The sequence below is a fragment of the Talpa occidentalis genome, unplaced genomic scaffold (assembly GCF_014898055.3).
Source record: "Talpa occidentalis isolate TD23 unplaced genomic scaffold, MPIMG_talOcc4v2.1 talOcc4.16, whole genome shotgun sequence".
Classification (NCBI taxonomy): Eukaryota; Metazoa; Chordata; class Mammalia; order Eulipotyphla; family Talpidae; genus Talpa; species Talpa occidentalis.
This window is the reverse complement of record NW_023601653.1, coordinates 3,573,903-3,588,976: the sequence shown is the minus strand read 5'-3', so window position 1 is coordinate 3,588,976 and position 15,074 is coordinate 3,573,903. Positions and strand designations below refer to the sequence as shown.

Here is a 15,074-nt window from a genome sequence, read left to right as displayed (position 1 = left end):
AAAAGACCAGAGTTACACGAAGCAGGAAAGTTCTGTCTTAACCTTACGGCCTGGTAGTGAAACAACTCGAGTATTCACAGTATCCTGCCCGGCTCTGGAGCACCACTGGGACTCCAGCTCCAGAGTCTACAAGACTGTCTGTTTTGCAGGTCTTCTTTGTGATTCGTCTCATCGCCAGCCCTACTGCCAACTCCCTGCCTCCCATCATTGATCCTGACCCCCTCATCCCCTGCGACCTGATGGATGGGCGGGATGCCTTTCTCACCCTCGCAAGGGACAAGCACCTGGAGTTTTCTTCACTTCGGAGAGCCCAGTGGTCCACCATGTGCATGCTGGTGGAGTTGCACACCCAGAGCCAGGACCGCTTCGTCTACACCTGCAATGAGTGCAAGCACCACGTGGAGACACGCTGGCACTGCACTGTCTGCGAGGTAGCCACCGGGGTGGGGAGGCAAGGCGGGGAGGGGGCTGGTCCAATTACCTGAACGGCCATGCAAATAGACATGTCAGACCTATGAGCCCTTCCTGGGCTCCAGTGCTCCTGGTGAGGAGCAGGATTAGGTGGGAGGGGCCTGGTCCCGTATTTGAGTGCTGGAGCTAAAGAGGCTAATTTAGTCTTGGGAAGTTGACTTACACTTGTGCTTTTCTCTCCCCTCCCTTCCCCAGGATTATGATTTGTGTATCACCTGCTATAACACTAAAAACCATGAACACAAAATGGAAAAACTGGGTCTCGGTTTGGATGATGAAAGTAACAACCAGCAGGCGGCGGCCACCCAGAGCCCAGGAGACTCGCGCCGCCTGAGCATCCAGCGCTGCATCCAGTCTCTGGTCCATGCCTGCCAGTGCCGAAATGCCAACTGCTCCCTGCCTTCCTGCCAGAAGATGAAGCGGGTTGTGCAGCATACTAAGGGGTGCAAGCGGAAAACCAATGGAGGGTGCCCCATCTGCAAGCAGCTCATTGCTCTCTGCTGCTACCATGCCAAGCACTGCCAGGAGAACAAGTGCCCTGTGCCATTCTGTCTCAACATCAAGCAAAAGCTCCGGCAGCAGCAGCTCCAGCACCGGCTCCAGCAGGCCCAGATGCTTCGTAGGAGGATGGCCAGCATGCAGCGGACTGGTGTGGTGGGGCAGCAGCAGGGCTTGCCCTCCCCAACTCCTGCCACTCCAACCACGCCGACAGGCCAACAGCCAACCACCCCCCAGACACCCCAGCCTCAGCCTCCCTCTCAGCCCCAGCCCACCCCTCCCAACAGCATGCCACCCTACATGCCCAGGACTCAAGGTCCCGGCCCTGTGTCCCAGGGTAAGGCTGCAGGCCAGGTGACCCCTCCAACTCCCCCTCAGACTGCTCAGCAACCCCTTCCTGGGCCCCCACCTGCAGCAGTGGAAATGGCGATGCAGATTCAGAGGGCAGCTGAGACACAGCGCCAGATGGCCCATGTGCAAATTTTTCAAAGGCCAATCCAGCACCAGATGCCCCAGATGACTCCAATGACCCCCATGGGTATGAACCCACCCCCCATGGCCAGAGGTCCCAGTGGACATTTGGAGCCAGGGATGGGGCCTACAGGGATGCAACAACAGCCACCATGGGCCCAAGGAGGAATGCCTCAGCCCCAGCAACTACCATCTGGGATGCCAAGGCCAGCCATGATGTCAGTGGCCCAGCATGGTCAGCCCTTGAACATGGCTCCCCAACCTGGATTGGGCCAGGTAGGTGTGAGCCCTCTCAAACCAGGCACTGTGTCTCAGCAAGCCTTACAAAACCTTTTGCGGACTCTCAGGTCTCCTAGCTCTCCCCTACAGCAGCAACAGGTGCTTAGTATCCTTCACGCCAACCCCCAGCTGTTGGCTGCATTCATCAAGCAGCGGGCTGCCAAATATGCCAACTCTAACCCACCCCTCCCTGGGCAACCTGGTATGCCCCCAGGCCAGCCTGGGCTACAGCCACCTGCCATGCCAGTTCAACAGGGCGTCCACTCCAGTCCAGCCATGCAGAACATCAATCCCATGCAAGCGGGTGTCCAGAGGGCTGGCTTGCCCCAGCAGCAACCACAGCAACAACTCCAGCCACCCATGGGAGGGATGAGCCCCCAAGCGCAGCAAATGAACATGAATCACAACACCATGCCTTCACAGTTCCGAGACATTCTGAGGCGACAGCAGCTCATGCAGCAGCAGCAGCAACAGGGAGCAGGGCCAGGAATTGGTCCCGGAATGGCCAACCATAACCAGTTCCAGCAGCCCCAGGGAGTTGGCTACCCGCCTCCACCACCGCAGCAGCAGCAGCAGCAGCAGCAGCGGATGCAACATCACATGCAACAGATGCAACAAGGGAACATGGGACAGATGGGCCAGCTCCCGCAGGCCTTGGGGGCAGAACCAGGAGCCAGTTTGCAGGCCTATCAGCAGCGACTCCTTCAACCACAGATGGGGTCCCCTGCTCAGCCCAACCCTATGAGTCCCCAGCAGCATATGCTCCCAAATCAGGCCCAGTCCCCACACCTACAAGGCCAGCAGATCCCTTCTTCTCTTTCCAATCAAGTGCGTTCTCCTCAACCCGTCCCCTCTCCACGGCCACAGTCCCAGCCCCCCCACTCCAGCCCTTCCCCGAGGATGCAACCTCAGCCTTCACCGCACCACGTTTCCCCACAGACCAGTTCCCCACATCCTGGACTGGTAGCTGCCCAAGCCAACCCCATGGAACAAGGACATTTTGCCAGCCCAGACCAGAATTCGATGCTTTCTCAGCTCGCTAGCAATCCAGGCATGGCAAACCTCCATGGTGCAAGTGCCACAGACCTGGGACTCAGCACCGATAACTCAGACTTGAATGCAAACCTCTCACAGAGTACACTAGACATACACTAGAGACACCTTGTAGTATTTTGGGAGCAAAAAAATTATTTTCTCTTAACAAGAACTTTTTGTACTGAAAACAATTTTTTTGAATCTTTCTTACCCTAAAAGACAATTTTCCTTGGAACACATAAGAACTTTGCAGTTGCTGTTTGTGGTTTAAAGCAGACATGCAAAATGAACCTGAGGGATAATAGAATACAAAGAATATATTTTTGTTATGGCTGGTTCCCACCAGCCTTTTTTTCTCCCTTGTGTGTGGTTCAAGTGTGCACTGGTAGGAGGCTGAGGTCTGTGAGCCAACCAAATGCACCTGCCTTGCACCTCTAATAGGTTTTATTATTTTTTTTAAATTAATGAAAATATGTAATATTAATAGTTATTATTTACTGGTGCAGATGGTTGACATTTTTCCCTATTTTCCTCACTTTATGTAAGAGTTAAAAAAGAACATTTCTAAAACCAGAGGACAAAAGGGGTTAATGTTACTTTAAAATTACATTATATATATATATATAAATATATATAAATATATATTAAAATACCAGTTTTTTTCTCTGGGTACAAAGATGTTCTTTTAAAAATGTAAGAAAAATTCCTGTTCCCCTCCAGGCTTACTTTTGTGTTCTAGAAAATTTTCTATTCCTTAAGTCAGCGTTAAAACTTCAAGTATTAAAATAATTTGTACATCTGGCAAGAAAATGAGTTTTTCAAAATATACAGGGGCAGCTGCCAAATTGATGTATTATATATTGCAGTTCTGTTTCTGCGAAGAAGTTTCTTTCGTTATTTTTACATCTAACAAGAAAAAAATGAAAAAAAACAATAATAATTCTGCTGAAGTAATTTTAAAATGCAACAAGTCTTCGAGGATACTTTTTGCTTGTTTGCATCTTCCTTGATGTGCTCTCACGCAAATACACACTTTCTGTAAAACTTGAAGAAGAAGCTGGCCGTGTAAATCATGCTATTAAAGTTGATTACTTATAAATATGAACTTTGGATCACTGTATAGACTGTTAAATTTGATTTCTTATTACCTATTGTTAAATAAACTGTGTGAGACAGACACGTGGATTTTGTTTCACTTCTTGGCATCACGTCTTTGTCTTAGAAGGCATCAGTTAATACACCTGTTGTGTAGGATTCAGGAGAGAAAAGCACTAGTGAGCAGCCTCCCTAACTTTATCAGGTAAGTTTACAAATCGATTGTGATCACTTTCCCAACATTCAGGGGAAGCCACAAGTACCAACTGCATGTCAATTCAATTTGGTCGTAGCTTTTAACAACTTGATATGAGACCTCATGACCTGCCGGTGGCCCTCACTTCGCAGGTGAGAATGAGTACAGAGGAGTGACACCTGCCTGGGATACAGGTTGTGCTCGGGAAACCAGCACTTTCCTGGGCGTTTTTCGCTACCTGCCAACCAGGAGGTCAGCTGGGCGCATCAAGTGTGTAGAGAAAAGCTGGAGCACTGAGGAGACAAGGCCCAGTAATGTGCCAGGTGTGAAGAGAATGGAGCACTCGCTGGCCTTCGGACTGGCCCTGACTCTGAACAAGCGTTAACCACGGGAAGAAGACAGCGGCTTTCATGTGGCTTTCATGTTCCTGGTTTTTGTCAGCGCTTCACAGTAACAGTCCACTGAGGGCTTTAAGAAAATCCTCTTGAAGTAGCTACATTTACAAGCCTACTCTGTCCCAACAAAGATTACCCATTAATGTGAAGTGAACCTGCGTACACCTTACAGAGAGCCCGCCTAGAAAATGTGTCCACTTCCAGCTGTCTCAGGTCAGTGGAGTAACAGGTGAGCTGAGCGGCCAGGCAGTGCACAGAGGACAAGATGCAGCCCTCCCCTAAGCCGGCCAGCTTCAAGTCTAGAGGAGAGGGGATGTCAGCAAAGAGCAAGAGGTAATGGGTATAGTCATGCGCCCCCCCTGGTGGCCTAGGGGTTAAGGCTCAGCACCCTTTCACACCCTTTCACAGCTATGGCCTGTTCCGTCTCTGGCCAGGAGCAGACCCACATGGTGCAGCAGACCTCCCCTGTCTCCCCATTGCTCCCCTCAGCACTGCATTTCAGTGGATCCACCTGTTCTGCTCCCTGCCCTCTCTGGAGAATCTTCTCATCCCCACCTCTGGCCTACACCCCAGTTCTACTCAATAAATAAAAAGTGATACAGTCATGAGGCAGATGGAATAAGGGAGAAGCTTTGGTGGGAACTGAGAAAGTTCCTGGAAAAATTGTAATTTTTTTTTAAAGATTTATTTATACAAGAACTGGGGTGAAAGGACAGGCAGACTGACTGAAATAAGCTGCTGAGGGGAGTAGCAGGCGAGACAGGAGAGGTCTGCACCTTGTGGGCGTCTCCATGGCCGGCCGGGATCGAACCTGCACTGCAGAGGCTGCAAACAACTTCATAGTGCTGCGCTCAACCCGCTGCGCCACCAGGGAGACCCGAAAAATTGTATTTTAAACTATGAGAGGGGATGGGGTTGGGAACTGGAAAAGGTGGAGAGGAGTGAAGAGGTGCCGCACCCAGGAGGCTGAAGAACCAGATTCTGTTTGGAAAAACATTTTTAAGATTTTATTTATGCATACAAGAGCTGGGGTACAGGCCAGAGGTGTGGGGGGTTGAGAGGATTCACCAGAGACAGCAGGAAACAAAACAGGCAGATTGAAACGCACTGCTGAGAGGACCAGCCGGGAGACAGGAGAGGTCTGCTGCGCCATGTGGGTCACCTCCCCAGCCGGGGATGGAACTTGTGCTGCAGTGGCTGCAAATAGCTTCATAGTGCTGCGTCTTAACCCCTTGTGCCACCAGGGAGGCCCTGGAAAAACAGATTTGACTGAGACAAGGATTATAGAAGGTGGAGAGTGCCTGGACAAGAAAGAGCCCCATTCTGCAACCTAGGACTGGAGCCCCTCAAATCATTTGAGTCCCCAAAAGGGAAATACTTAAGAATGTTTACCTATTTCTATGCAGTAAACTCGCAGTTACCATAGCTCAGCCTCTGGTAAGTTAACTTAAGATGGAGTCGTAGACATTGCTGCTGCATTGCTGCAAGAAGAGGGCAGGGAGAGCAAATTAAATGGGGAGATTTTTTTAAAACCCACCATACTCAGGCCAGAGGTGGTCCTCGGGTGGGGAAAGATTAAGGTTACTGTCAGGAATACAAGTGAGTCCAGTGTGTTTGAAAATGTTCACAATGAAAAGTCTAGGAAAGGGCCCAGAGGCCAGTATTCCAGGTGCTTCCACTTGTTTACAAAAAAAACAATCTCAACGGAGAAGACGCGTGCTCAGGTGAAGCGACTTGCTCGAGATCAGTCAGTGACAAGCTTACCAGAAAACCGAAGTCGGCTGAACTCCAAGACCTTTCTTCGTAGCGTTTTTCTCTCTCTTACTACAGAGAAGCTCTAGTGTTGGCCAGGAGCTAACAAATACGTATGACCCAAGAATCCTACTCTGGGCAAATTAAAACTAAAAAGAACAGGAATCAAAAGATAAGCTCCCCGGGCTTCTGATCTCACAACCCAGGAGCTGACCGCACAGATGGCGCCTGGGCTGGTAAGTGCAGGGCGAGGTCGCCCTGCTTCAAGAGCACACACGCCAACAACAGATAAAGATATATATCGATATATACAAACAGTAAATATTAAATCTGTATGTATAAATAATTAGGAGCAACTTAACAAAAGAAATACAAAACTTACAACAAACCTACAAAACACTGAAAAAGTAAAGGCTTAAGTAAATGAGAAGATGTTCAAGGATCAGAAGTCCTAGCGTTGCTTAGAAATCCTTCTCTCCCAGGGGCCTCCCTAGTGGTGCAAGGGGTTAAGTCTCAGCACTATGAAGCTATCCACAGCATGAGTTCAATCCCCAGCCAGGGAGGTACCCATACGGTGCAGCAGACCTCTCGTCTCGCCCACTGCTCCCCTCAGCAGTGTATTTAAGCAGCTCTGCCTGTTCTGCTCCCCACTCTGTCTCTGGTGAATCCTCTCACCCCACACATACCTCTGGCCTGCACCCCAGTTATTGTATACATTAATAAATAAAATAAATCTTTAAAAAATCCTACTCTCGGGCCTCCCCGGTGGCGCAGCGGTTGAGCGCTGGGTTGCGAAGCTGCCCGCGGTCTCTGCAGCGCCAGTTCAATCCCCGGCTGCTCCCCGGCCACAGGAGGAGGGTCCCACATGGTGCGCAGACCTCTCCTGCCACCCGCTGCTCCCCTCAGCAGTGTACTTCGGTCCTTCTGCCTGCTCTGCTCCCCGCTCTGGCTCTGGTGAATTCGTTCACCTTCCAGTGCTTCTGACTGTACCCAGTGCTTGCATGAATAATAAATAAATAAAATTTAAAAAAAAAAAAAAATCCTACTCTCTTGGGGCCTCCCTGGTGGTGCAAGGGGTTAAATGTCAGCCTCTATGAAGCTGTCCACAGCCACTGCAGCATGAGTGCAATTCCAGGCCGGGGAGGTGACCCACATGGTGCAGCAGACCTCTCCTGTCTCCCCATTGCTCCCCTCAGTAGTGTATGTGAGTAGATCCACCTGTTCTGCTCCCTACTCTGTCTCTGGTGAATCTTCTCACCTGCCGCACATCTGGCCTGTACCCCAGTTCTTGTATGCATAAATAAATCTTTAAAAGAAAAATAATCATTAAAATGAATTAAGTACCGATTGATGTGACATCGATGAAATTTGAAAACTCTGCTAAGTGAAAGTCAGACAGTAAAAACCTTATATGTATCCTTCTGTTTATGGAAATAAGCAAATCCAGAGACAGAAAGTAGATTTGTGCTGCCAGGAGCCAGTGAAGGGGAGCCAGTGAAGGACCAGGGGTCCTTCTTGGGCATGATGAAAATGTTCTGGAATTAGATAATAGTGATGGTTGCGAAACTCTGTGAATACACTAAAAAACACTGAATTGTAAAATTTTAAAAGGTGAATTATATAATATGTAAATTACATCTCAGTTTAAAAAGGAGGCCACAAACCAATTGTCTGATGAACTGACAGTGCTGTATTTGGGGCCACCTCCCAAGAGCCCCACCTCAAGTTCTACAGGTATTTAGCCTGCATGTAAGACCCTGAGGTCAGACACTCTGGGTCTGAAGGACTATGAAGAGGGAGACCTCTTCCGAATTGGAAACTGAAGCAAACTTGTCCCTGCATAAGTAGGACCCATCTTAGGATTTAGTGAGTTTCTACAGAATGGAAGAAACTGAGGGCCTCCCCGGTGGCGCAGCTGTTGAGTGCTGGGTTGCAAAACTGCCCGCAGCCTCTGCAGCGCCGGTTCGATCCCCGGCTGCTCCCCGGCCACCGGGCGAGGGTCCCACATGGCACACAGACCTCTCCTGCTGCCTGCTGCTCCCCTCAGCAGTGTGTTTTTCGTCAGTCTGCCTGATCTGCTCCCCACTCTGGCTCTGGTGAATTCTCTCACCCTCCCGCGCTTCTGACTGTACCCAGTGCTTGTATAAATAAATAAATCTTTAAAAAAAAAAAAAGAAAGAAAAAAAAGGAAGAAACTGAGAGACCTATAAGATCACCTTTAATCTTTTGATAGAAAGAGACATCAGAAAAAAAAAATTAACTTTAAAAATAAATACTCAGGGCCTCCCTGGTGGCGTAGGCAGTTGAGCACTGCACTGTAAAGCTGTCCGAAGTCTCTGCAGCGTGGGTTCAATCCCGGCCTGCCAGCAAGAATCCCACATGGCGCAGCAGACCTCTCCTGTCTCGCCCGCTGCTCCCCTCAGCAGTGTATTTCGTCAGTCTGCCTGTTCTGCTCCCAGCTCTGTCTCTGGTGAATCCTCTCACCCTCCCACACATCTGGCCTGTACCCTGGTTCTTGTATAAATTAATAAATCTTTAAAAAAAATTAATACTGGGCCTCCCAGGTGGCGCAGCGGTTGAGCGCTGGTTGCGAAGCTGCCCGCGGCCTCTGCGGCGCCGGTTCGATCCCCGGCTGCTCCCCGGCCACCGAAGGAGGGTCCCACATGGCGCGCAGACCTCTCCTGCCGCCCGCTGCTCCCCTCAGCAGTGTGCTTCGGTCCTTCTGCCTGCTCTGCTCCCCGCTCTGGCTCTGGTGAATTCTCTCGCCCTCCCGGCTTCTGACTGTACCCAGTGCATGTATAAACCAAACAAACAAACAAATAGATAAATAAGACATGCCTCTAGAAAATTAAAAAAAAAAAAAAAAAAAAAAAAAAAAAAAAAAAAAAAATTAATACTGAGTAGTGATACAATACTCTCACCTAAGTTTGAAATTTTTTTATTAACTTTTATTTATTTTATGTATACAAGAACTGGGGAGTAGGCTTGGGGCGGGAGGTGAGAGGATTCACCAGAGTCAGAGTGGGGAGCAGAACAGGCAGACTGACTATAATACACTACTGAGGGGAGCAGTGGGGAGACAGGGGAGATCTGTTGAGTCATGTGGGTAGCTTCCTGGTGGGGGATCGAACTTGTGCTGCAGTGACTGCGGATAGCTTCATAGTGCTACGACTTAACCTCTTGTGTTTCTTATGGGCTCCCAAGCCCTGGGGAGAAGCATCATGTGTAGGAATGAGCAGGCCTTGGGCATTTGCACTGAGAAAGCTTCCTGGCAGAGAAGTTCAATCTGAGCCTTACAGGATGAGAGTGACAGTGAGTGTCCCCAGGCAGAAAGGCAACATGTGCAAAGGCATCGAGGTAACTGAGGTTTCATCCAAAAACCTGCAACCAGCTGTGAAGGGTTTGCATGCAAGAGACGCGCTGGGCACACTGGGAGAGGCCAGAGGGGTGGACTGCTCAGGGCCTTGACTGGGTAAGAGATGGGGAACCAAAGGAGTTTTCTTTTTTAACTTCATTGAAGTATAACTTACATGCCATGAATATCCATCTCCTCGATGTGTACAATTCTGTGATTTTTAGTACGTTTACAAAGTTGTGCAATCATCACTTTAATCCACTTAGATTTTAGTCATCCCAAAATGTCATCTCTGGTCTGTCTGCAGTAATTTCCAGTTCCTACCTCTACCCCAGGCAACACAGATCTCCTTCCTGACTCTACAAGTGTACCTTTCCACTAAAGGCAGAAACAAAAAAATGCCCTCAGAAGATTTATGTTTAGGACCTCCCCTGGTGGCGCAGCGGTTGAGCACTGGGCTGCAAAGCAGTCCGCAGCCTCTGCAGCGCCGGTTCGATCCCCGGCTGCTCCCCGGCCACCGGAGGAGGGTCCCACATGGCGCGCAGACCTCTCCTGCCGCCCGCTGCTCCCCTCAGCAGTGTACTTCGTCAGTCTGCCTGTTCTGTTCCCCGCTCTAGCTCTGGTGAATTCTCTCACCCTCCCGCGCTTCTGACTGTACCCAGTGCTTGTATAATAAATAAATAAATCTTAAAAAAAAAAAAAAAGATTTATGTTTAAAAAGTTGCTCAGATTGCAAAGATCAGTTAGAAGGGGATTAAGATTGAAGACAACCTCAGTCCCTTTTCCCCTTGATGCTCAGATTTTTTTTAAAGATTTATTTATGCATACAAGAGCTGGGGTACAGGCTAGAGTTGTGGTGGGTGAGAGGATTCACCCGAGACCGAGTGGGGTGCAGAACAGGCAGATTGAAATCCACTGCTGAGGGGAGCAGCGGGGAGACAGGAGAGGTCTGCTGTGCCATGTGGGTTGCTCCCTGGCCGGCCAGGGATCCAACTCTTGCTGCAGAGGTTGCTGATAACTTCATTGTGCTGTGCTTAACCCCTTGCACACCCAGGGAGGCCCTGATGCTCAGATTTTAGTATCTGAAGGCCTTTCAACAATCTACAAATCATCTTTCTTAACTGCCTACATTAGAATTTCCATATGCTGGGGCCTCCCTGGTGGCGCAAGGGGTTAAGCACCACACTATGAAGCAAGCCTTAGCCTCTGCAGTGGGAGTTCAATCCCCGGCCGGCCAGGGAGCAACCCACATGGCGCAGCAGACCTCTCCTGTCTCGCCCGCTACTCCCCTCAGCAGTGTACTTTGGTCAATCTGCCTGTTCTGTTCCCCGCTCTGTCTCTGGTGAGTCCTCTCACCCCCGCATCTCTGGCCTGTACCCTAGCTCTGGTATGCATAAATAAATCTTTAAAAAAAAAAAAAAAGAATTTCTACATACTATTAAAAAAAATTTCCAGGGCCTCCCCTGGTGGCGCAGGGGTTGAGCACTGGGCTGCGAGGCTGCCCGCAGCCTCTGCAGCACCAGTTTGTTCCCCCGCTGCCAGCGAGGGTCCCACAAAAAAAAAAAAAAATTTTTTTTTCCATGTGCTGCTTTCTCATAATTAACATCTAGATGGTGCAAATGCCAGATCAATGGTTAGTCCTACTAATCAATATTACATGCATTTATGATAGGAAACCAGTGACATTTTCATATTTAATGGATTATCAGTGGAAGAAAATGCTCTTGTAATGCAATTTGTTACAAAAGGTGCCCATTTTTGTCTTACATTCTCTGAGATGTCAGGCTCGCCTTGCAGGAACTGCAGCCACTGTCCCCCCAGCACACATCACATTTGGAAAGGGAGCTGTGACCTCCCTGAGGATTTAAAGTGCTTATCTCCCATCCTGGTTTTTTTAAAGATATGCTAATTCATTTCAGCTGAAAAGAGCAACAGGCAATGGTGGGTTGCACAGGGATTCAGTAAAATACTCAAAAGCACCCGGCATACATAGATGTTCCTTCAATATCTGTTCACTCAGAGCCTGGATGGACAATGTAAAAGCGAGGGACAATAGTGAAAAGTTTAAGTTTTTTGGCACCTATGGGGCTTAGTTAACTTTTCTAAGAGCCAGTCTCCATGTTTCTAAAAGGGGATAAGAACTCCTGCTGCCTTTTAAGTTTACGAGGATGTCAATGTTACTGGATTGCCGGGGGAGGGATACTGAGCCCACCTGGCACACATCACAGGTAACAGGAACTGGTTTTACTGCCTCCCCTTTCACAGGCTTGTGAGGACTGGGGGAAAAAAACAACAGCATGCATCTCCAGGTGTTTGTGGTAACAGGCTGCCACCTGCATAGCCCCCCTGCATGTATACACACACCTCAAAAATGGGCATTTGATAGCATGTGCCAATTAACTTTACACATCCAGAAGTGGTATCAAATTAACTGCCATTTTTCTGTAAACTTTAAATTCCTTTAACTGATACTTCAAAATCCCTACTTACATTTCTCATGTTCCTTCTAATAATTTGCTAGAAGGTAGACCTGTCAACAGCTAGGACAAAAATTATCACTATGCCCTCAAAAGAATTGTTACTTAGAAACTCCAAAATATTCAGTTGGAATTTTAAGGAGTCAATCAACCCCCATCCAACTAACTCCCAATTCTGATTTGGCCTAAAGGACGCCTCATACTTGGTTCAGCTGGAACCAGTAAGAACTATTAAACAATAATACGTTTAAAAATAATCATTAGGGCCTCCCTGGTGGCACAAGGGGTTAAGCACCGCACTATGAAGCAATCAGCAGCCTCTGCAGCACGAGTTCAATCCCTGGCTGGCCAGGGAGCTGCCCACAGGGCGCAGCAGACCTCTCCTGGCCCCCCGCTGCTCCCCTCAGCAGTGTATTTCAGTCCTTCTGCCTGTTCTGTTCCCAGCTCTGTCTCGGATGAATCCTCTCACTCCTCAAACCTCTGGCCTGTACCCTGGTTCTTGTATGCATAAATAAATCTTTTTAAAAAATTTAAAAAAATGATTAAAACTGCTGCCATGGCGACCTGGGCTGCTGAGATACGGTTCTTGATAGTGGGGGACCGGCAGGAGGACCCAGCTTGTTTAAAGTAGTGGCCGAGAAAGCGCCACGTGCTCCCGGGCCTGGCGGCGCTCGGGGGTCCCCCGGCTCGCCCCCGCGGTCCCCCGAGCCGCGCCCGCGGGCCGGAGAGAGCCGCCAGGTCGGCCGCAGGTGCGCCCCGCCGGCTCGAGCGGCAGTAACCCGGCGGGCCGGGGCGCACGCCCGACGCCGTCCTCCCCGCCGCGGGGCGCAGCCCGGCCGGACGCGGGGGGCTCGCAGCGGGGGGGCCGCGGCGCCCCTCACCCGAGGCCGGCGGGACGCGGGCGGGCCGGGCCCTCCCCCTTCGCGGGGCGCCAGACCCGCGGCGGGCTCTCCCGTCCCGCCCCCCGCGCCCCCCCGCATTCACGCCGCCACTGGTTCCCTAAACCGGACCCCCAGGTCCCAGCGACCCGCGCCGCGCTGCTCGCAGTCCCGCGGGGCGGGCGGGCTTCCGGGGGCGGGGCGGGGGGGGGGCGAGGGGCGGGGCGTCGGGCAGCCGCAGTCGGCGCTAGGACCCCGCGCGCGCCGCCCGACCAGGTGACTCCCGGCCCCGCCCCCTGCACCAGGAGTGGGCGGGGCCGGGGCCGGCGCCGGGCAGGTGTGGCGCCGCGCTTCGCTCGCTCCTCCCCAACCTCACCTCCCACCACCCGCGCGCCGGGGCTGGGAGCTCCCGCGATGAGCTCATTCTGCACATGCGGCTGACCGAGGCGGCTCAGGGCCCAGGTGCAGACCGGGCGTTGAAGACGTCAGCACCTTCCGGGGTGCCGAGGAGGGGTGCATGGGGGCGTTTTAGGGGCCAGAAAGTGTGGCTCTTCTTTCTTAGGGCCCATACAGGAAGGAAGCTCCTGGAGGGCAGGAACTGTGCCGTCCGCCATTCAGCATTGCAGCCACCATGCGCAGGTCACTGAGCACACAGAATTTTTTTTTTAATTTTTTTTTATTAATAGAGGCATGTTATTTTTATTTATTTGTTTGTTTATACAAGCACTGGGTACAGTCAGAAGCGCGGGAGGGTGAGAGAATTCACCAGAGCCAGAGCGGGGAGCAGAGCAGGCAGAAGGACCGAAGGACACTGCTGAGGGGAGCAGCGGGCGGCAGGAGAGGTCTGCGCGCCATGCGGGACCCTCCTCCGGGGGCCGGGGAGCAGCCGGGGATCGAACCAGCGCTGCAGAGGCCGCGGGCAGCTTCGCAACCCAGCGCTCAACCGCTGCGCCACCAGGGAGGCCCACAGAAAATTTTTTGAATGAACAACTCTTTAACTCTCTAATGTCAGCTTGTTACCCTGCGCCTCCGCAAAGGTCTTCTACATCACTGGGGGAGGGTCAGACAGAAATGAGTGACATGATACAGAAAAAAGCATCCAGTTTGCGAATCTTTGATGCCGGGGAATTAATTGATCCACTGTTTGGGTAAGAGAGGAAGCCAGCTAAGAGGCGTCAGTGGAATCCACAGGATAGTGGTCTGGATTTAAGTGTGGCAGCAGGGACAAAAAGAAGCCAAAATTGTGCCTCCCTGGTGGCGCAAGGGGTGAAGTGTCAGCACTATGAAGCTATCGCCAGCCGCTGCAGCACGAGCTCGATCCCCGGCCAGGGAGCTACCCACAGGGTGCAGCAGACCTCTCCTGTCTCCCCACTGCTCCCCTCAGCAGCGTATTTCGTTAGATCCACCTGTTCTGCTCCTCACTCTGTCTCGTGAATCCTCTCAACACCCCAACCCCCCCCCCACACCTCTGGCCTGACTTCTCAAAACCTACCTCAAATATTTCCACTTCTTAAAAAAAAAAGATTTATTTACTTATGCATACAAGAGCTGGGGTACAGGCCAGAGGTGTGGGGGGTGAGAGGACCCACCTGACAGAGTGGGGAGCAGAACAGGCGGATCTACTGAAATCCCCTGCTGAGGGGAGCAGCGGGGAGACGGGGGAGGGCTGCTGCGCCCTGTGGGCAGCTCCCCGGCCGGGGATGGCGGTCGTGCTGCAGAGGCTGCGGACAGCTTCGTCGTGCTGCGTCTTAACAGCTTGCGCCACAAGGGTCGCCCTCAGCTGCCTCTGGCCCTCTTCTCCACAGGCGTCACCCGAACTCAGGCGTCCTGGTCCAAGACACCTTCCATTTCTAATCGGGAAAAGTGAGGTTTCCTCGCCGCCTGGAACAGCACCTGACTGTCGTAGGTGCTCAATAACCGTTTAATGAAGAACGGAGTGGGGACCAGGGGAAGAGGCTGGAACGGAGGACAGTCCCCGCCCCCGCTAGCCGCCGCTCGGCCGGCGCCGGGGAATGCTCTGGTCGCGGCGGCCACGCGTCTCCGCGCGCGCGCACCGGGAACTACAACCCCCACAAGCGCCCGCGGCCCAGCCCCCGCGACGGGAGGGCGCCAGGAGGGGGCGGGACGGGCTTTTCCGCCTTCCTGCAGCGGGATTGGTCGGTGGCTCCGGAA

General features: G+C 51.6%; 1 protein-coding gene across 1 annotated transcript in view; it reads left to right on the top strand.

The window, feature by feature from the left end:
• EP300 (E1A binding protein p300) overlaps positions 1–5,172 on the top strand; it is a 67,718-nt gene extending 62,546 nt beyond the window's left edge. The window contains exons 30-31 of the mRNA XM_037513489.2: positions 150–431; positions 667–5,172. Of these exons, the coding sequence (XP_037369386.1) occupies positions 150–431; positions 667–2,874 (2,490 nt within the window). The 3' untranslated portion in view covers positions 2,875–5,172. The remainder of the gene's footprint in view (positions 1–149; positions 432–666) is intronic.
• The last annotated feature ends 9,902 nt before the right edge of the window (positions 5,173–15,074 follow it).